The following is a 23,315-nucleotide window of genomic DNA, read 5'->3' on the forward strand; positions in this document are numbered from 1 at the left end:
TGAGGAAACCAAAATTGAAAAAGACACATGTATCCCATTGTTCATTGCAGCGCTATTTACAATAGCTAGAATGTGGAAGCAATCTAGATGTCCATTGACAGATGAATGGATAAAGAAGTTGTGGTATATATACACAATGAAATATTACTCAGCCATAAAAAGGAACACATTTGAGTCAGTTCTAATGAAGTGGATGAACCTAGAACCTATTATACAGACTGATAGTAAGTCAGAAAGAGAAAGAGAAATATTGTATTCTAACGCATATATACGGAATCGAGAAGAATGGTACTGAAGAACTTATTTACAGGGCAGCAATGGAGAAACAGACATAGGGAATAGACTTACAGACAGGGGGAGAAGGGAGGAGAGGGTGAGATGTATGGAAAGCGTAACAGGGAAACCTACATTACCATGTGTAAAATATATAGCAAACAGGAATTTGCTGTGTGGCTCAGGAAACTCAAACAGGGGCTCTGTGTCAACCTAGGGGGTGGGGTGGGGAGGGAGATGGGAGGGAGGTTCAAAAGGGAGGGGATGTATGTCTACCTATGGCTGATTCATGTTGAGGTTTGACAGAAAACAGCAAAATTCTGTAAAGCAATTATCCTTCAACTAATAAATTAAAACATAGTGAAAAAAAAAAGAGGGCCCTGAATAGCAAAGTCCTCATGGAAAGCAGGTATTCATCTCTGTTTTAAAAACTAAGAATTGTTATTATATTTATTTATATTTATTCCAACATTAGAGTAAATGTGTGTGACTTTTGTGACTTTAGAAATAGAGATTTTGGACACAGCACATGTAGGACTCAAGATATTGCTTAGACATACAACAGCCACTCAGCTTAGCATGCCTCACGGCTGTTTCTCAGGTATGTAAGAGACTGTAACTCCCGATTCTAAAGGGTTTGTCCGCCATGTTCCTTGACTCTTATTCCATTTCGTAAGAGGTGAAGTTCTGTGGTGGTATCAGGCACAAGAATCATATTAAAAATATCTATTTTGTGTTTCATTTTATTATTTTTACAAAGCTTATATACATATATGTGTGTATATATATATATATATGTATATATATATATATGTTTGTGCCTCTGTGTCTCTGGATGTATGTGTGTGTTCATGTGTAGTATGTTTATAGGCATGTGTGTGAAGCATATGTGTATTTGTGTGGTATGTGGATCTGTGTATGTATGTGTATATGTGTGTATGTGTCTGCATGTTCATTTAGTTCTTTCTGCCGAGAGGATCTAGAAGCACTTATAAGCCAGTAGCAACGAGCACATAATAGCATGCTGTTTTATAAATACCACTCCCCATAAAATAAAAACAAAGGTCCTTGGAAAATTCTTGACTCCATGTTTCAGACAGTGAAAGAATAAGATGACCTTGGTACATCTTATGCCAGAAAGCAGTAAAATCTTCAAATAATATTGGAACTTGTGAAAAGGACTTAAGCGTTGTTTTGATCTTTCCCTTTGGCAAACAGGAGATAATTGTCTAGATGGAATGAACATTTTATCCCCTCCTAAATTCATATGTTGAAATTCTAACCACCAATGAGATGGGCTTGGAGGTGGGGCTTTTGAGAGGTGACTAGGTTTGATGAGATCGTGAGAGTGAAGCACTTGCAGGAGACATCTGAACGCCCCTGCTTTTTCCAAGTGCACACCAACCATCTACAAGCCCAGAGAAGCAGCCCTGGGATGAAACCTGCCTTTATAATGCCTTGCTCCTGAACTTGTAATCTCCATAATTGTGAGAAATACATTTGTGTCGTCCAAGTCAACAAGCCTATGATGTTTTGTTATAGTAGCCTGAGCTGACTAATAAAGGAGACAACTGAGCTTCAAAATAATTAAGGAATAAGATGAAATAGGAGCCCATGAGTATATACTGATGTAAATAAATTAATGACTACATAATAAGTGAGAGAAAAGGAAAAGCTGTTTCTTACAGTGAATGCTAATTAATCATATAGAAGAAATGATGGCATTGGAGATGTGTATTCAGAGCACTGGGCTTCCCAGGTGGCACTAGAGGTAAAGAACCTGCCTGCCAATGCAGGAGTTGTAAGAGACTAGAGTTCAATCCTTGGGCCAGAAAGATCCCCTGGAGGAGAGCATGGCAACCCACTCCAGTTTTCTTACCTGGAGAATCCCTTGGACAGAGGAGCCTGGCGGGCTACAGTCCATAGGGTCTCACAGAGTCAGACACAACTGAAGCAACTTAGCATGCACACTTGCTTCAGAGCATATTAAGAATGATCAATGAGTGAAAGTTTGATGAAAAACAGGATAACTGCTTAGTTTTGAAATATTTTTCCTACCAAACAGCTTATTAGTTAGAAATGGAAACAAGAAAATTTATAGTCAAGAAACAATCTGGTTACCCAAACAATGTTAATATCACCAACAATGAGGCAAATGGCCATCAAGTGCCCCTGGGGTGCCTAGTATTGGAGTATGTGCCATCCTACAGAGTACTATGGGACGTAACATCAGTTTGATGGAATTCCTCCCCAAGCTGCTAACATGGATTTAATCATGTGGAAACCAAACTAAAAATAAAAATAAGCGTTCTTGCCTGGAGAATCCCATGGACAGAGGATCCTGGTGGGCTACAGTCCATAGGGTCACAAAGAGTTGGACACAACTGAAGTGACTTAGTATGCATACATATATATATTCATATATATATGAGGGCAGGAGGAGAAGGGGGCGACAGAGTATGAGATGGTTGGATAACATCACTGGTTCAATGGACTTTGAATCAGTTTCAAATTCAAATGGAGTTTGAGCAGACTCTGGGAGATAGTGAAGGACAGGGCAGCCTGGAGCGCTGCAGTCCATGAGGTCACAAAGAATCAGACATGACTTAGTGACTGAACAACAACAATATAAATTCATATCTATTTCATATATGTGTGTTATATATGAAAGTTCAAGTCAAAGATTATGTCTAATGATCTAGTATCACAATGTCACCACCAGAATACCCTCCTGGATGAATCACATTCTGTGTTCCAGGGAATGATTTCTTCCTTTCTCACAGGCTGGACCACTGCACATGGATGCCCAACAAGCCTGCACAGTTGAGTCTTCTCACTCAACTGCCACTGAAGTCAGAACTGACCTTGGAACCCTGGGGCAGGACCCTTCCAGCCCCAGGGAGCAGCAGTTGGCCTCACACCGGCAGATCCTTTGGACAATTGCATGACTTAGAGCTAGACTTTCAGGCCTTCCTTCTCGACCAAGCTCTCCGGGAGGGGAAACCCTGGGACTGTTCATGTCACTATGAGCAAAGACAGAACTTCCTTATTCTGTAGGTTGAATGATTACAAGCCCTTAAAGAACGCATCAGGAAGGTATGTAAGGCCCATCTACAGTTTTTTTCCTATTAATTTACCAGTTGTTGTTGAGTCACTAAGTCATGTCCGACTCTTTGCAACCACGTGGATGGTAGCACACCAGGCTCCATGGGGTTATCCAGGCAAGAATACTGGAGTGGGTTGCCATTTTCTTCTCCAAATTTACCAGTAATAACTCAGTTATACTTTTTAAAAATATATATTATATAGCGTTTATACTTAGAGCTGGATCTCAGGACTTCTGCTTTCAAAATACTTTTTAAGCTAAATTTCTAATTTCTTTTTTCACAAATTATAACAAGAAATGGTGCTTTGAAGTACAGGTCACACTATGTTTAAATACATCATGAAATTAATGAATTAGGAAATTAACTGTGTTTATCAAACATCCTTCAGTTCACTTTCCTGATTTATCAAGTCTAAGGTTTTGATTGAGACTTAAAATTATGACACTTTCTGTGAACTCTTTTTTGGTGTATGTTTAACAATAACAACAAAAAAGTTGTGTGTCCACAATATGCAAATACAAATATGTATATACACACACATATATATGTGTGTATATACAAACATGTAAATATATACTAGAACAATTTTTTAAAATTTGAATATAGACTATATTTCAGTTAATAGTGTGTTGACGTTGAATTTCTAGCTTTTTACTTTTGTACTGTGGTTATATAAGAAGTGTTCTTATATTTAAGTATTTAAGGGGTAATAAATTCTTGTGTCTGCAACTATTTTCAAATAATTTAGAAAAAAATATGGAGAGAGAGTGAGTGATAAAATAATGGGGCAAAATTATATATATACATACATATATGTATAGATATACACACACACATACATATATGTATATGTGTATCTATATATCTTTTGAGGTTTGGGTATGTTGTTGTTATTCTGTTGCTAAGCTGTGTCTGACTCTTTGCAACTCCATGAACTGCAGCATGCCAGGCTTCCCTGTCCTTTACTATCTCCCAGAGTTTGCTCAAACTCATGTCCATTGAGTTATTGATGCCATCCAGCCATCTCATCCCTGTCATCCCCTTCTCCTCTTGTCCTTAATCTTTCCCAGCATCAGTGTCTTTTCTAATGAGTCAGCTCTTCGCATCAGGTGGCCAAAGTATTGGTGCTTTAGCTTCAGCATCAGCCCTTCCAGTGAATATTCAGGATTGATTTCCCGAAAGTTTGATCTCCTTGCTGTCCAAGGGACTCTGAAGAGTCTTCTCCAGCACCACGGTTTGAAAGCATCAGTTTGGTGCTCAGCCTTCTTTTTGGTCCAACTCTCATATCAGTTCATGACTAGTGGCAAAACCATAGCTTTGACTATATGGACCTTTATTGGCAAAGTAATGTCTCTGTTTTTTAATATGCTATCTGAGTTTGTCATAGCTTTTCTTCCAAGGAGCAAGGGTCTTTTCATTTTGTGGCTGCAGTCACCATTCTCAGTGATTTTGGAGCCCAAGAAAATGAAATCTGTCACTGTTTCCACTTTTCCCCCATCTATTTGCCATGATTTTTTGAATGTATATATTTCAGATGCTTTTAGCTCCTCTGCCAGCTAAATACATAATAATTTTCCATTTTGTGTCTTAATTCTCAGATGCTTTTAACATATTTGGACTCACATCAGTCCTAGGAGGTAGAACCAAATTGGTTCCCAGGAATATGTGACCAGTACCTACACTAGTCTCACTGTTACATTTCTTCCCTGCACATATTTTGGTTTGTGTGTTCTGTCTAAACTCTTTTCATTATGATTTGTTCATAGCCAATTATTTCCTTTTAATTTCCCTAAGAATTTGTTCAAACATTGCATCCAGTTTGCTTCTTTGATTATTAACATGCAAGAAAGGCCACACTAGAAAATATTTTTTTCTCTTAAAAGTCCTTCATATTATGCATCACATGTAAGTATATGTGAGATGCATGCTCGTTTCAGAAAGTTCCACTTTAATTACACTTAATACAAAAGCATCATAATTGAACCTAACAAAGTTTCTGGAGATCAGATTCAAACAAATGTATTTTTCAACTACATTAAATTCAGAATCTTTGATATTACCTCTTATGGTTAGGATACAAGATGCTCTAAGTATTTGTTAACGATTAAAATATTCAAAATTGTGTCATTCTATTTCTATAGGGCATATCTTTTCTAAGGTGCTAAGGGAATTTGCCCATTTACTGGTAGGCGTTGATTTTAATCCAGCAGAGTCATTATTCTACGAGAACTAACTGCTTCATAAAGATTGAAGTGGCAGTGGAGACACTGAGAGTAGGGCTTTTGTATTCTCTTTGCATTTGGTTAAGAATTCTGATAGTTCCTGGAGGAATCAACCTGCCTAACTTCAGACTTTGCTGCTGCTGCTGCTGCTGCTAAGTCGCTTCAGTCGTGTCCGACTCTGTGCAACCCCATAGGTGGCAGCCCACCAGGCTCCCCCGTCCCTGGGATTCTCCAGGCAAGAACACTGGAGTGGGTTACCATTGCCTTCTCCAGACTTCAGACTATACTACAAAGCTAAGTCATCAAGAGAGCATGGTACTGGCACAAAGACAGAAATATAGATCAATGTAACAGAATAGAAAGCCCGGAGATAAATCCATGCACCTGTGAACACCTTGTCTTTGACAAAGGAGGCAAGAATATACAATAGAGAAAAAACAATCTCTTTAACAAGTGGTGCTGGGAAAACTGATCAACCATCTGTAAAAGAATGAAACGGGAACACTTTCTAACACCATACACAAAAATAAACTCAAATGGATTAAAGATCTAAATGTAAGACTAGAAACTATAAAACTCCTAGAGGAAAACATAAGCAAAACACTCTCCGACATAAATCACAGCAGGATCCTCTATGACCCACCTCCCAGAGTAATGGAAATAAAAGCAAAAATAAACAAATGGAACGTAATTAAACTTAAAAGCTTTTGCACAACAAAGGAAACTATAAGCAAGGTGAAAAGACAGCCTTCAGAATGGGAGAAAATAATAGCAAACAAAGCAATTGACAAAGAATTAATTTCCAAAATATTCAAGCAGCTCATACAGCTCAATACCAGAAAAATAAATGACCCAATAAAAAAAATGAGCCAAAGAGCTAAACAGACATTTCTCCAAAGAAGACATACAGATGGCTAACAAACACATGAAAAGATGCTCAACATCACTCATTATCAGAGAAATGCAAATCAAAACCACAATGAGGTTCCATCTCACGCTGGTCAGAATGGCTGCTATCAAAAAGTCTACAAACAATAAATGCTTGAGACAGTGCAGAGAGAAGGGAACCCCCTTACACTGTTGGTGGGAAGGCAAACTAGTACAGCCACTGTGGAGAACAGTGTGGAGATTCCTTAAAAAGCTGAAAATAGAACTGCCATATGACCCAGCAATCCCACTGCTGGGCATACACACTGAGGAAACCAGAATTGAAAGAGACACTTGTACCCCAATGTTCATTGCAGCACTGTTTACAATAGCCAGGACATGTAAGCAACCTAGATGTCCATTGATAAGAAAGTTGTGGTACATATACACAATGGAATATTACTCAGCTATTAAAAAGAGTGCACTTGAATCAGTTCTAATGAGGTGGATGAAACTGGAGCCTATTATACAGTGAAGTAAGTCAGAAAGAAAAACACCAATACAGTATATTAATGCATATATATGGAATTTAGAAAGAATGATAATGATGACCCAGTATGCGAGACAGCAAAAGAAACACAAATATAAAGAAGAGACTTTTGAACTCTGTGGGAGAAGGCGAGGGTGGGATGATTTGAGAGAATAGCATTGAAACATGTACATTGCCATATGTGAAATAGATCACCAGTCCAAGTTTGATGCATGAAACAGGGCACTCAAAGCCAGTGCACTGGGAAAACCCAGAGGGATGGGATGGGGAGGGAGGTGGGAGGGGGGTTCAGAATGGGGGACACATGCACACCCATGGCTGATTCATGTCAATGTATGGCAAAACCCACCACAATGTTGTAAAGTAATTAGCCTCCAATTAAAATAAATTAATTAATTAAAAAATAATTCTGATAGTTCCACTCCAGTTCTAACTCTAGCATCATATGGGAGTTTAGATCCAGATTATTATTTGTTGACAATATTTTAGACATAATCATAAGTTACTAATTATATTTCTGTGTTCTTGTGTTTCTTGTTTTCCCTCTCTCTTGAATTCAGTGTTTGTCTTGCACTAGAGAACATCCTGGAGGACTTCTTTCAGAAAAGTCTGTGTCATACACTTCCTACCTCTTTGCATGTCCAAAATTTTCTTTCATTTGCTTTTATACTTGCATTTTTTATTTGCCAGCCTCAGAGTTTGCTAGAGAGTTATAGGACTAACTATCCCATTAACTGAGCAATCCTCTGGGAATGGAGATTTATTGCTATTATATTAATAAAGTAGTATAGACTGTATATAATGCTTGTGTGTGTGTGTGTCTGCATGTTCAGTCGTGTCTGACTCTTTGTGACTCCATGGACTGCAGCTGCCAGGCTTTTCTGTCCCTGAAATTTTCCAATCAAGAACACTGGAGCAGGTTGCCATTTCTTTCTCCGAGGTATCTTCCTGACCCAGGGATCGAATCTGTATCTTTTGTGTCTCCCGCATTAGCCGGCAGATTCTTTACCAGCTGAGCCACTGAGGGGCTTACCAGTAAGCTATTTTACATATGGGGGTAGTATAGATTTTCAATGATTACATTAATATTTAAATTAGTCTCTAAGAAGAACCAGTTTGGAATAGTGACCTTCCTTAATTAAGTCAGTAAAACTATAAGCTGAGCACCGAAGAATTGATGCTTTTGAACTGTGGTGTTGGAGAAGACTCTTGAGAGTCCCTGGGACTGCAAGGAGATCAAACCAGTCAATTCTAAAGGAAATCAGTCCTGCATATTCATTGGAAGGACTGATGTTGAAGCTGAAAACTCCAATACTTTGGCCACCTGATGAGAACAACTGACTCATTTGAAAATACCCTGATGCTGAGAAAGATTGAAGGCAGGAGGAGAAGGGGACAACAGAGGATGAGATGGTTGGATGGCATCACCGACTTAGTGGACATGAGTTTGAGTAAACTCCAGGAGTTGGTGATGGACAGGGAGGACTGGCGTGCTGCAGTCCATGGGGTCGCAAAGAGTCGGACACGACTGAGCAACTGAACTGACTGACTGAAAACTATCTTTGCCCTGAAGTAATGATTTCTCCAACTACATGATCTGAACCTGGAAGTAGTCTACTCTTGTCCCATGTGTCCTAAATCTGGTCAACCATTTCACATTTTCTATGAGCATTATAAAAATCCAGGATATGTATTTTGGAGGTATCTCTAGATTTTTACTCTTTTCTGTTGGTCAGAAATTATTTGTTATGACTCTTGAAATACTTTATGCTAAGATTTGCTGTCCTGTATCTTTCTTTATCCTCATTTAGGTTGATTAATTTTTTTCCATGTTTGCCTTTATCTGTCTTTTACTTTCTATATTATAGCATCAAGGATGAAAAAGATTCTCAGAACATGATGTTAGAAAAAACCAAAGAAGAGGAGTCTTTAAGAAATTCCAGCTTGGTTTTAGGAGCAAGAGTGAGTGTCAGTCACAGCCCAGGAAGGCTCATAAAATGGAAAAAAGCAAAACTAAAATGATGATAATAAACTTGCTGAATAATCTCAATTCATTGGATTTCAACCTGAAAACTGCCTTTTCATAAGAGATCAGCCCTACTTTTTTGGAAAGGGAGGCAGTTATCAAAATTATAAGGATAAAAATGAGACTGTTCATATGAATTTTTAATACTCTCCCCAAATTTATTGAAAAATAATACATTTTAGCAATCAGTTTTCTGTTTACTATTCAAGAAAACTAATAGTCCCCAGCACCTTCTAACTTTTTCTAGAGTTGATTTAAAATTTTGTAAACTTAAGATGGAACTCAAAACCTACTTACCTGATTTTGTAGAAAATGCCAGGGCCAATGGAGCGATGCGATAAACTGGATATGTCAGCTGTGATCACATTGGAGTCAGCTTTGGACAGAGAGCAAATTTCCAGAAAGATCCTTCCAGAGGCTGTGCCAGTCACTCTAAACCGGTGAGACCAACTGATACCATTTTTAAAATAATTGTTTTACTATCTGGTTGCAAAATGTTGCATTTAGTTTCTTCCTAAGACATAAAGGGTGGGTTTTTTTTTAAAGAACAGATTTATTTCTATGAAAAGAGATGAAAGTTTGAAAGCAGTTAGTTAATTTTGACATATGTACTTTCAACAGGCTTTAATGGATTCCAGTATCTCTACATAATGATATCAATATACTAAAAACTAAACCATCTGTGAATGACATTTCTCCTTATTTGCAGTCTCCTTATTGTTTTCCCCTTATTTGCAAACTGTCCTTGATTCATTACTGTTATTGTTCAATAGTGAAAGTGTCCTACAGTTGGAGACTGGTGACAGTTGCACAACTCTATGGATAAACTAAAAACCACTGAATTTACACCTTAAAGTGAAGTTCGTGTATGTGAGTTATACCTCAATAAAGCTGTTATAAAATAAAAAAAATTTTCCTTGATTCACAGGTACCCCAAATCCTCTAGTGAGAAATACCTTGCATATGTAGAAAAAATGTTTTGAATAGCAATAGAATGAGGTAAACTCAAAATGTGTCATATTTCCCATGGACCTTTAACTATTAAATGACCTTTAACGTCTACTGAGGTTAGTTTCCATGTATTTTTTAATTATAGCTGTAACTTGCACACGGCAATATGTGCATTTTTTAAAGGGTGCCCCTCTCCATTCTGCTTGCTGGCCAGTAAAGCAGTTTGTTTCATTCTTACCACAAACATAGAGCAAGTTAAACTCCAACAGTATGTATGACAATATGATGATCCTACAAATAGACAGTAAGCATAGCTAATAAATACATCAGTGTATTTGAGGTGGTGTAGTATGAGAGCGTAAAAGGAAGAAAAGAAAGAAAATTCAAAACCAGTGTGAAAATATAAACATGACAGCTGTCTCCTACATCAGTGTGCTCCAAAAGAGTCATTTTAATGAGTCAAGAAGAAATATAAGCCTCTGAGGGCCTCTTTCAGGCTTAAAGACTAATTCACTTAACTGTCATCATTAACATTTGAATCAACTTCAGTGCAAAAGTTGAAATGCTTAAAGCCAAAAGCTTCATATATTACAAATGATCCAGTTATAAGACCAGTATACTTCATTTAAACATGAAAAAGACATTCCTCAGTGTGTGGCTGTTACAATGTAAAGAGCTATCTGTGTAATCTTCCAGAAAAAAACACATTATTTCATCTATGCACAGAGCATCTCAGTTCATCTCATTTGCTCAAAAGTAGGCATGTAAATCAGACAGAAAATAGTATATGTATATATATTTATTTGCTCCATTATTTCAATTCCCTATGAAACAAGTCCTGATATGGTTTATTTGGAATGTTGTAAGTAATAAATTCAGCTTGACTGAGGTCTTTAACTGCATTAGCCCCACATTCCAGCTAAGTGAAATCCACTTATAGGTCAGTCTCCTGCACTTTGCATTTAATGGTGTCTTCCCTTTTCTCTGCCTCTTTTAGTAAAATGAAAGCCAGAGAGAAGTACCAATCTGACCTGTGGTTAGAAATTGAACACCCGAATAAAGGTGAGAAGCTCAGATCTAAAAGGGTATGGGGCTAGCTGTTGCCTAAGTCAGTACCTATTGCACTCCATGTCCATGAGTCCAGTTAACTGCAAGAGAACCAGTTTACTATGCAGGTGGAAGATTAGCTCTCATAAGCCAGTTTGGAGCCCAAGGTTAAGGGGTGTGTGTGTGTCTACTCTTGTTTGATAAAATGCTCAAAGAGTCATTTTGTTCGGTTTTATTTCATACAACTTAGAGATTTTTCTATCACAGTGGAAGCAAAGTATTTTACTTTAAGTGGAATTACCTTTTATAAAGACCTTTTTGTAATAAATTTTTTTCATTTTATACCAATCACATCCCAGTTTTTGGAAGCTCCCATGTGTCACAGCATAAGACAAAGCCACTCCGGCAGTGAGAAAATCTGCTATTTAAATTAGACAGAGTCAAGGCAGTGCATGTCTGTGTTCAGAGCTGGAGGAGCCAAAGTGGGGAGATGGCCAAGTGCAGCTGAGGAGACATCATCATGGGAGATGCCTCAGATTTTGCATCAGGATGCTTCTGATCCTCCTCCACTTTTTTCCCATGGTGCATTTTTTAAAAAAAACTTTTAATTGGAGGATAATTGCTTTATAATGTTGTGTTGGTTTCCGCCATACAACAATGTAGATCAGCCATAAGTACACATATGGCCCCTCCCTCTGAGCCTCCCTCCCACTCCCCACCCCTCTAGGTTGTTACAGACCATCAGGTTGAGCTCCCTGTGTTATGGAGCAACTTCCCACTAGCTACGTGTTTTATACACACAAGTGTATATGTGTCAATGCTACTCTCTCAGTTCGCCCCACCCTCTTCTTCCCCATCTGTGTCAGCAAGTTTCTTCTCTGTGTTTGCATCTCTATTCCTGCCCTGAAACTAGGTTCATCAGTACTATTTTTCTAGATTCCATATATATGCACTAATATATATTTGTTTTTCTCTTTCTGACTTACCTCACTCTGTATGACGGACTCTGGATTCATCCACACCACTACAAATGACCCAATTTCACTCTTTTTTATGGCTAATACTCCATTTTATATAGAATTTAATAAAAAAATAAACTGTGGGTGTTACCTTTAACTGAAGGGATATTTCATTTTTCTCAACAGAAACTGCTTCTTATGCAAGTATGTTAGTGGAGTTTCTACCTGTCTGAGTTCACCTTTCCTTTCATTCCACAGTTTTTTGGTTCACATTGGATTGTATCAGAGTGGGATGAACCTTCAAGAGCTGATCAACATTCTGGAGGGGAGGGAATAGGTGAATCAGGAATTCAGGATAGGCAAATTCTGGAAGTAAATATTTGTCTAATAAATATTTGTTGGTTGACTTTTTATGGACAATAGAAGAAACAATTGAAAAGAACTTGAGTATCCTTACAAAGACAAGAACCAAGATAGGTCCTAATTCAAGAGAAGGGTAGAATAAGTGATGCACTGAATATAGAATAACTGATATAGCAAGTTCAGGTGGTGGTGGCCTCAGGGCAGATTCTCCAGCAAAGGAATCAAGGCCAGGATATTGCTCAGTACAGAGCACCAGCAGATGGGGCCCTTCAGAACCCCGAAACCTTGATAAGTGGCAGTAGTGCTAGGCTTGACATTTTTTTGAAGGAACCTAAAAACAAAGACTATATATTATCACAATACTTTATCAAGTTAACATTTTAAGCTTTTAACATGAAGTTTTATTTTTCAGTTCAGTTCAGTTCAGTCACTCAGTTGTGTCCGACTCTTTGCGACCCCGCGTACTGCAGCACACCAGGCCTCCCTGTCCATCACCAACTCCTGGAGTTTACTCAAACTGATGTCCATTGAGTTGGTGATGCCATCCAGCCATCTCATCCTCTGTCGTCCCCTTCTCCTCCCACCTTCAATCTTTCCCAGCTTCAGAGTCTTTTCAATGAGTCAGTTTTTCGCATTAGGTGGCCAAAGTATTGGCATTTCAGCTTCAACATTAGTCCTTCTAATGAATATTCAGGGCTGATTTCCTTTAGGATGGACTGATTGGATCTCCTTGCAGTCCCAGGGACTCTCAAGAGTCTTCTCCAACACCACAGTTCAAAAGCATCAATTCTTCAGCGCTCAGCTTTCTTTGTAGTCCAACTCTCACATCCATATATGACTACTGGAAAGATCATAGCCTTGACTAGACGGACCTTTGTTGGCAAAATAATGTCTCTGCTTTTTTAACATGGTGTCAAGGTTGGTCACAACCTTTCTTCCAAGGAGCAATGGTCTTAATTTCATGGCTGCAGTCACCATCTGCAGTGATTTTGGAGCCCCCCAAAATGAAGTCTGTCACTGTTTCACTTTTTTTTGTCACAGTTTTATTTTTACCATTATTTTTTCCCTTGAATGCTGCAGAACAGTACAATCCTTATGCAGTATTATGTGACATTTCTGAACACAATTCCTTATTTGACTATTAAGAAATTGTGTTAGTGATTTAGAGCTGGAAAATTCACAGTCATGGCAATATCAGTTGTTAAATGTATGCCTATTGGAGAAGGTCTAAATTCATACTTTTTCTTCTCTTGTATTTAAATAAAGCTGTAATCATACCATAAGATTTTATTTTTTAATATATTTAAAGTTAGTACAATTGCTAAAGGTTAATGTATGGAATTTTTTTAAAATTCCTTTAAGGAAAAAAAGAAACTTGTAGTTGAATATTTTATTCTGTCTAAATAAATAAAGCCTTGATACTATCATAAAACTTTTAAGTATAATTAACATTTGTTTTATTCTGCCTGTGTTCTTCTTATAGATAACTTAGGCTAAGAAATGCATACATTTGACCCTCCATATTTGTGAGTTCCATGTCTGTGGATTTACCCAACTCAGATAAAAAATACAAAATAAAAGATTTCTGGAAAGTTTCCAAAAGGAAAACTTGACTTTGCTGTGCACCAGCAGCTATTTACATAGAATTTATGTTGAATTTCCCAACTTCCAGCAACTATTAAATAGCATTTACATTGTATTCAGTACTATAGATAACCTAGAGATGATTTAAAGTATACAGGAGGATGTGGGCAGGTTATTACATGCAAATACTACATTACTTCATGTAAAGAACTCGAGCATCAGAGGACTTTGGTATCTACAAGGGGTACTGGAAGCCATCTCCTGTGGATACTAACAGATACTGGGTACCTGGGAGGAATAATTTGAAATTTATTCCTGCTGTGGGGAGAAGCTAACATAGAAAAAACATCCATCATGGGCATGACCATATTGCTGAAATCCCCTTGAGGCTTCTAAAAATGCTTCAAAATCTATTTAAATGTAATATTATTAAGGAAAAGAAAAATGACTTGACACACAGGAGTTAATTCATGAAAACTTACATAATTTATTTATATAGTTTCATTATAAATTTAACATAAATTTGCTAAAATTATTTCATTTGAGATGCATAATTCTCAGACATATTTAATATATAAAAATAAATATAAACCTATTTTGATTTAAATATGTATATTTATACAATGTGTCAGCAAATTTGGAAAACTCAGCAGCCACAGGACTGGAAAAGGTCAGTTTTCATTCCAATCCCAAAGAAAGGCAATGCCAAAGAATGCTCAAACTACCGCACAATTGCACTCATCTCACACACTAGTAAAATAATGCTCAAAATTCTCCAAGCCAGGCTTCAGCAATACGTGAACTGTGAACTTCCAGATATTCAAGCTGGTTTTAGAAAAGGCAGAGGAACCAGAGATCAAATTGCCAACATCCATCAAAAAAGCAAGAGAGTTCCAGAAAAACATCTATTTCTGCTTTACTGACTATGCCAAAGCCTTTGACTGTGTGGATCACAAGAAACTGTGGAAAATTCTGAAAGAGATGGGCATACCAGACCACCTGACCTGCCTCTTGAGAAACCTGTATGCAGGTCAGGAAGCAACAGTCAGAGCTGGACATGGAACAACAGACTGGTTCCAAATAGGAAAAGGAGTACATCAAACCTGTATATTGTCACCCTGCTTATTTAACTTATATGCAGAGTGCATCATGAGAAACACTGGGCTGGATGAAGCACAAGCTGGAATCAAGATTGCCAGGAGAAATACTAATAACCTCAGATATGCAGATGACACCACCCTTATGGCAGAAAGTGAAGAGGAGCTAAAAAGCCTCTTGATGAAAATGAAGGAGGAGAATGAAAAAGTTGGCTTAAAGCTCAACATTCAGAAAACTAAGATCGTGGCATCTGGTCCCATCACTTCATGCCAAATAGATGGGGAAACAGTGGAAACAGTGGCTGACTTTATTTTTGGGGGCTCCAAAATCACTGCAGATGGTGCTGGCAGCCATGAAATTAAAAGACGCTTACTCCTTGGAAGGATAGTTATGACCAACCTAGACAGCATGTTAAAAAGCAGAGACATCACTTTGTCAACAAAGGTCCGTCTAGTCAAGGCTATTGTTTTTCCAGTGGTCATGTATGGATGTGAGAGTTAGACTATAAAGAGGGCTGAGCGCAGAAGAATTGATACTTTTGAACTGTGGTGTTGGAGAAAACTTTTGAGAGTCCCTTGGACTGCAAGGAGATCCAACCAGTCCATCCGAAGAGAAATCGGTCCTGGGTGTTCATTGGAAGGACTGATGTTCAAGCTGAAACTCCAGTATTTTGGCCACCTGATGCAAACAGCTGACTCATTTGAAGTAACCCTAATGTTGGGAAAGATTGAAGGTAGGAGGAGAAGGGGACGACAGAGGATGAGATGGTTAGATGGCATCACCAACTCAATGGACGTGAGTTTGAGTAAACTCTGGGAGTTGGTGATGGACAGGGAGGCCTGGCGTGCAGCAGTTCATGGGGTCGCAAAGAGTCGGACACGTCTGAGCGACTGAACTGAACTGAACTGATGTATACAAGGGCTTCCCAGGTGGCGCTAGCTTTAAAGAACCTGCCTGCTAATGCAGGAGATGTTAAGAGACGTGGTTTTGATTCCTGGGTCAGGAAGATCCCCTGGAGGTGGGCATGGCAACCCACTCCAGTTCTTGCCTGGAGAATTCCTTGGACAGAGGAACCTGGTGGGCTACTGTCCATAGGGTCGCACAGAGTCAGACACAACTGAAACAACTTATCACGCATGCACATAATAAGTCAGGTTATCTCCAAAAATATGGTCTGAAAACAATTTTAAAAGATTAAGGTTGAAAAAGGCATGAATGTTAGTTTCAGTTTTCTTATTTATAAACTGCTTGTTGTTGTCTTCCAGGTTTAGGGCTACAAGACCCAAGTTCATCTTCCTTGGCACTTTTTAATACAACTTCTAACGCCATGGCTCAGTGTGAAGTAAGTACTAAACTTCTTGGGTATGTGCTGCAGCCACTTCAGAAGTCACTGATGCTCTGAGTAACACTTCCCTTTGCAATAAAACTCTTTTAGTATCATTCCATGGGAGAGGACTGAAGGCTTGACATACGCACATAACAAAGAAACAGTTTTCATGGAAGTAAGGCTGCAAGTTTCTATAGGCTGTAAAGTCATCTATATTAGAATTAAAATAACAAAATATTTTACATTGTGAACTCTGACACACATGAAGAAAAGTACATAAAACACCTCTGTTACCTGCTCTCGGGTGAAGATCGGAAACATGATTGATGCCCCACAAGTGTTCCCTTCCTCAGAAAGAGCAAACCCTCTCTTTCTGCTGGGGGCAATTGATACTCTGCCACTCACCTTGCTTTTTGTTATGTTTTTACACTCAATGAATGTATGCATCCCTAAAAAAGAGGATTTAATTTTAGAATGTAAGTAGAATCACGCTGTACACGTTCTTTTGTGTCACAGCTTTGAGTGGGTGAGTCTCATTTATGTGTAGAAATAATATGTTCAACTTATTTCAATATATGTGATCATCCATTATGTGAATATACTGTAGTTTATTTACCCATTCTGTTTTTGGGGAATCCTTGGATATGTGTCTGGTTCCAGTCAGGAAACTAAGAACTGTAACAGTTAATAGAGATGTTTCATTTTATCTATTTATTTTGTAAAACTTTATTTAGGTGCAATTGATGTACAACTGATGTACATATTTAATGTATACAATTTGATGACTTTGGACATACACATATAGCCATAAAACTATCACCACAATCAAAGTAATAGATATGTCCATTACCTCCAAAAATTTCCTTGTGCTTCTTTTTATTGTTGTTGTAGAAACACTTTTGTCCCCCACATTGCTTGCTGGATCTTAGTTCTCTGACCAGGGATGGAACCGAGGCCCTCAGCAGTGGAAGCAGGGAGTCCTAACTACTAGACTGCCAGGGAATTCCTGTAAGAACACTTAACATAAGCCCTCTTAACAAGTTTTCAAGTACACAATGCAATATGGTTAGCTATTGGCACAACTTTGTACCAAAGATCTCCAGAATTTATTCATCTTGCATAAGTGAAACTTTGTACTCGTTGACAGACGTTTCCCCACTTTTCCTCCCCTCGAGTCATCGGCAACCAGCATTCCACTCTCTACTTCTGTGAGTTTGACTACTTTAGAATCTTCCCATAAGTGGGATCATGTAGTATTTGTCATTCTGTAACTGGCTTATTTCACTTACCATAATGTCCTGTGGGTTCATTCATGTGAAAGTGGAAGTGTTAGTCACTCAGTCATGTCCGACTCTTTGTGACCCCATTGACTATGAATATCCAGGATTCATTTCCTTTAAAATTGACTGGTTTGATCTCCTTGCAGTCCAGGAGTCTCAGGAGTCTTCTCCAAGACCACAATTCAAAAGCATCAATTCTTTGGTGCTCAGCCTCCATTATGGTCCAACTCTCACATCCATACATGACTCATGGAAAAACCATAGCTTTGACTATATGGACTTTTGTCGATAATGTCTCTGCTTTTTAATATGCTGTCTAGGTTTGTCATAGCTTTTCTTCCAAAGAGCAAGTGTCTTTTAATTTCATGGCTGCAGTCACCATCTACAGTGATTTTGGAGCCCAGAAAAATAAAGTCTGTCACTGTTTCCATTGTTTCCCCATCTATTTGCCATGAAGTGATGGGACTGGATGCCATGATCTTAGTTTTTTGAATGTTGAGTTTTAAGCCAGTTTTTTCACTCTCCTCTTTCACCTTCATCAAGAGGCTCTTTAGTTCTTCTTCACTTTCTGCCAGGGTGTCAGAATGGTGGTGTCATCTGCATATCTGAGGTTATTAGTATTTCTCCTGGCAATCTTGATTCCAGCTTGTGCTTCATCTAGCCAAGCATTTCACATGATGCACTCTGCATATAAGTTAAATAAGCAGGGTGACAATATACAGCCCTGACGTACTCCTTTCCCAATTTGGAACCAGTCTCTTCTCAGCACCAATATCTGTCTTAGGGTTCTCCAGAGGAACAGAACCAACAGGAATTTATATCAATATCTATTTGCGTATCAATATCTCCTTCTGGTTATGTTCCATAATCATGTGAGCCAATTCCCTATAATATCTGTATCTTTTTATATTCCTTATATATATATATATATATATATATATATATATGTTTAACCTTTTATTTTTTTAAGGAATTGATTTATGATCTATTTATATGAGACAATTTCTTATACTATCTATATTTTTTTATCTATCCTTATGTATATTTATGGGCTTCCCAGGAGATGCTAGTGGTAAAGATCCCACCTGCCAATGCAGGAAGAGTTAAGAGATGTGGGTTTGATCCTGGGGTCAGGAAGATTCCCCTGAAGGAGGGCATGGCAACCTATTCTAGTATTCTTGCCAGGACAATCGCATAGACAGAGGAGCCTGGTGGGCTATAGTCCATAGGATCACAAAGAATTGAACATGACTAGCGACTAAACAACTAATGAGATCATAAGAGTGAGAGTGAGACCCTTGTCTGATAGTATTGGTGGTCTCTTCTATATGAGGGCACAGTGAGGAGCTAGCTGTCTGCAAGCTAGAAAGAAAATTCTCACCAGAAGCCAACCACACTGGCACCCTGATCTAAAACATCCAGCCTCCAGAACTATGAGAAATATATGCCTGCTGTTTAGTTACCTAATCCATGGTATTTTGTTTTGGAAGCTGTAGTCGACTAAGACAGTCCCCAAATTATTTTATGTGGTTAGAGTAACCTTATACCAAAACCTGATAAGAAATATTTTAGAAGGAAATTATAGTCTAATCTCACTGGTGAACATACAGAATTCTACTTTTGACATTAATGAGTATTTTGTTGGTTCTATACCTGTTGTGAAAAATACAGGTTTTGTCTTAACTGAAAACACAGCTTTACATTTTAGCCACTCATTAAAAGATTATCGAGGGTAAGGCTAGGATAACAATGCTCATGTGTTCATTAAGGATAAATGTATACAATCCAGGATTTTGGCTGAAGTTACAGAAGCATTCTTTGAACTTTAGTTTGAAATTTAACAAGAACATGCATGGCTTCAGCTGTGCTGATTGCCATGGCATTCCTTGGAACACTTCAAAGATTATATGCACTGTTCTCAGTATACTTCTGGAGAAGGCAATGGTACACCACTCCAGTACTCATGCCTGGAAGATCCCAAGGACGGAGGAGCCTGGTGGGCTACAGTCCCTGGGGTCGCAAAGAGTCGGACACAATTGAGCGACTTCACTTTCACGCATTGGAGAAGGCGATGGCAACCCACTCCAGTGTTCTTGCCTGGAGAATCCCAGGGACGGCAGAGCCTGGTGGGCTGCCATCTATGGGGTTGCATAGAGTTGGACATGATTGAATAGACTTAGCGGCAGCAGCAACAGTATAGAACATCTGCACCATACACATACCAAATCTGACCTTTTGTATACTCTTAGCTATACAGCGGGAATTCTCATGAAATCCTGAAACTGTTGAAAAAAATTTTAAGTCTTTAAAAAAAGTTACTGAACAGAATAAAAAGAATAACTCAGCATGACCAATTTGGTATTATAAGACCCTGAAGCTGGGAAAGATTGAAGGCAGGAGGAGAAGGGGACGACAGAGGATGAGATGGTTGGATGGCATCACCGACTCGATGGACATGAGTTTGAGCAAGCTCCAGGAGTTGATGATGGACAGGGAAGCCTGGCATTCTGCAGTCTGTGGGGTTGCAAAGAGTCAGACACAACAGAGGGACTGAACTGAACTGAACTGAACTGATACACAAAGTTTCACTTTAGAAAATGAATCAACATAACACAGTAACAGATTAAAAATATAACACAGTAACAGATTAAAAATATTAAAAGTCTGGCTCAGTCTCTTGTGGGGTCACTGCTCCTTTCTCCTGGGTCCTGGTGTGCACAAGGTTTTGTTTGATCCTCCAACAGTCTGTTTCCCCAGTGCTATGGAAGTTCTGTAATCAAATCCCACTGGCCTTCAAAGTCAAATTCCCGGAGGGATCTCAGTCCGTTTGTTGGATCACCAGGTTAGAAAATCTGTTGTGGGCCCTAGAACTTTTGCAACAGTGCAAGAACGTCTTTGGTGTAATTGGTCTCCAGTTTGTAGGCTCGGTGGCTCTATGGTGGGGCTGATGGCAACCTCCTCTAAGAGGACTTAGGCCACACACTGTGCCTCCCAGGTCTGTGGCAGCCAGAACCCCTGTCTCCACAGCAGGCCACTGCTGACTGTGCCTCCACGGGAGACCCTCAAACACTCAAAGGCAGGTCTGGTTCAGTCTCTCGTGGGGGTCACTGCACCTTTCTCTGGGTCTTCATGAGCATAAGGTTTCGTTTGCACCCTCCAAGCATCTCTGGAAGTTATGAGATTTGATTCTAAATGTGATTGCATCCCTCATACCATCTTGCTGGGACTTCTCCTTTGCCCTTGGACATGGGGTATCTTTCTTTGGTGGGATCCAACATTCTCCTGTTGATGGTTTTTCAGCAGCTAGTTGTGATTTTGGTGTTCTTGCAGAAGATGAGCACATGTCCTTCTACTCCACCATCTTGATTTTCATGGATTAAAAATATAAATTATATAATTTCAATAAAAGCATAAGAACATCTGAAAAAATTCAACAGCCTTTTATGATAGAGAAGCAAAACCATTTTTCCCAATCTAGAAATAGAAAAAGAACTTTCTTTATCTGATCAAAGATATCAGCAACAAAAGTCATATATAATAACAATATTTAATATTATATAATTATTATTTTATGTTATATAATATTATTATCCTCCACCCTACGTCACTTCAGTCATGTCTGACTCTGCAACTCTATGGACTGAAGTCCACCAGGCTCCTCTGTCCATAAGATTCTCCAGGCAAGAATACTGGAGTGGGTTGCTATGCCCTCCTCCAGGGGATCTTCCCAACCCAGGGATCAAACCCATGTCTCTTACCATCTCCTGCTTTGGCAGGTGAGTTCTTTACCACTAGCACCACCTAGGAAGCCCTCTTTACCACTAGTGCCACCATTATATATAAAATAATTATTATATATGTATATATATAATATACTGTATTATATATAACTGTATAATATAACTGTATATTGGTGAAATACTGATGCTTTTCTATTTTATATTTATGAATAAAATATAAAAATGAAAAGTATAAAGTGAAAAAAGTATAAAAATGAAAAAATAAAAAATTTTATGTTTATGAACATAAAATTCATTATGAAATTGAGGATCTTTTCCATAAATTATTAGAATTATTAAGAGTTTAGCAAGGTGGTTGACTACTGTATCAGCATATGAAAATCAATATACAGAGTATAGTATATGTATAGAACATGTTGACTACAATGTCAATATACAGAAATAAATATATGTCACATCAATGTACGCAAATCAAATGCATCTCTCTATATGAATATTAAATGATATGAAGTAATTATATTAGAATATTAAATAATTACCTTTTAAAACACACACCATTTACAATAGCATAAGGAATCAAATATTTAGAAGCAAATCTAACAATAGCTAGAAGGCTTCGGAAGAAATATTATAAAATTTAAAGAGGGATATTTGAAAAGGCCTAAGTTAAATAGTAAGTCTATAACACTAGATTGAAAGACTCAATATTATAAAGACATTAATTCTTCTTTTTTTATTAATCTATTTTTTATTGAAGGATAATTGCTTTACAGAATTTTGTTGTTTTCTGTCAAACATCAACATGAATCAGCCACAGGTGCACAAATGTCCCCTCCCTTTTGAACCTCCCTCCCATCTCCCTCCCCATCCCACCCCTGTAGGTCGATACAGAGCCCCTGTATGAGTTTACTGATAATATATCAATTCAATCAAGATTAAGGATTTAATATAAAATATCAAGATTCAATATAATCCTGATAAAATTCCATTCTCTTCATGAAATTTGCAATGTGGTCACACATCTGTTCTCTATGTCTTCATGTCCATTCCTTCCCTGCAAATAGGTTCATCAGTACTATTTTTCTAGATTCCATATATATGCATTAACATACTATATATGTTTTTCTCTTTCTGACTTACTTCACACTGTATAACAGGCTCTAGGTTCATCCACCTCACTACAACTGATTCAAATTTGTTCCATTTTATGCCTGAGTTATATTCCATTATATATTATATATGTGTATATATGTATATTATATATATATACATATATGTATGTACATGTATATACATATATATGTATATTTTTTATATATTATATATATATGTATCACATGTTCTTTATCCATTCATCTGTCAATAGACATCTAGGTTGCTTCCATGTACTGGCTATTATAAATAGCGTTGCAGTAAACTCTGGGGTACATGTGTCTTTCTGAATTGTGGTTTTCTCAGGGTATATGCCCATAGAGGGATTGCTAGGTGATATGGTAGTTTTATTTCTAGTTTGTTAAGGAATCTCCATATTGTTCTCTGATGTTTTTGACGTGGAGCATTTTTAAAGTCTTTACTGAATGTGTTACAATATTGCTTCTATTTTATGTTTTTGGTTTTTTGGCCACGGGCTTGTGGGATCTTAGCTGCTCAGCCAGAGATGGAGTAGGCACCTCTTGCACTAGAAGGTGAAGTCTTAACCACTGGACTGCCAGAGGAGTATTTGAAAAAATTTAAGTATTTGAAGAAATATAAATCTGCATATTGTGTAATTCCATTTCTAGAAATATATCCTATAGGAATGCTTGCATATTTTATGCCAGGAGGTATGTACAAGAATGGTTGTAATAGCTAAAATACAAATGTCCATCAAAATGAATGAATAAAGAAAGTAGGCTCTAATAATGGGATGAAATACACAAGA

At 38.0% G+C, this 23,315-nt stretch overlaps 1 protein-coding gene across 1 annotated transcript in view; it reads left to right on the forward strand.

Moving 5' to 3' along the window:
* Positions 1 to 3,298: 3,298 nt before the first annotated feature.
* LOC122673018 (serine/threonine-protein kinase MRCK alpha-like) overlaps positions 3,299 to 23,315 on the forward strand; it is a 53,641-nt gene continuing 33,624 nt past the window's right edge. The window contains exons 1-5 of the mRNA XM_043870540.1: positions 3,299 to 3,369; positions 8,888 to 8,981; positions 9,355 to 9,485; positions 10,994 to 11,058; positions 16,313 to 16,389. Coding sequence (XP_043726475.1) covers positions 3,299 to 3,369; positions 8,888 to 8,981; positions 9,355 to 9,485; positions 10,994 to 11,058; positions 16,313 to 16,389 — 438 coding nt within the window. The remainder of the gene's footprint in view (positions 3,370 to 8,887; positions 8,982 to 9,354; positions 9,486 to 10,993; positions 11,059 to 16,312; positions 16,390 to 23,315) is intronic.

Source organism: Cervus elaphus, chromosome 16 (assembly GCF_910594005.1).
Source record: "Cervus elaphus chromosome 16, mCerEla1.1, whole genome shotgun sequence".
Taxonomy (NCBI): Eukaryota; Metazoa; Chordata; class Mammalia; order Artiodactyla; family Cervidae; genus Cervus; species Cervus elaphus.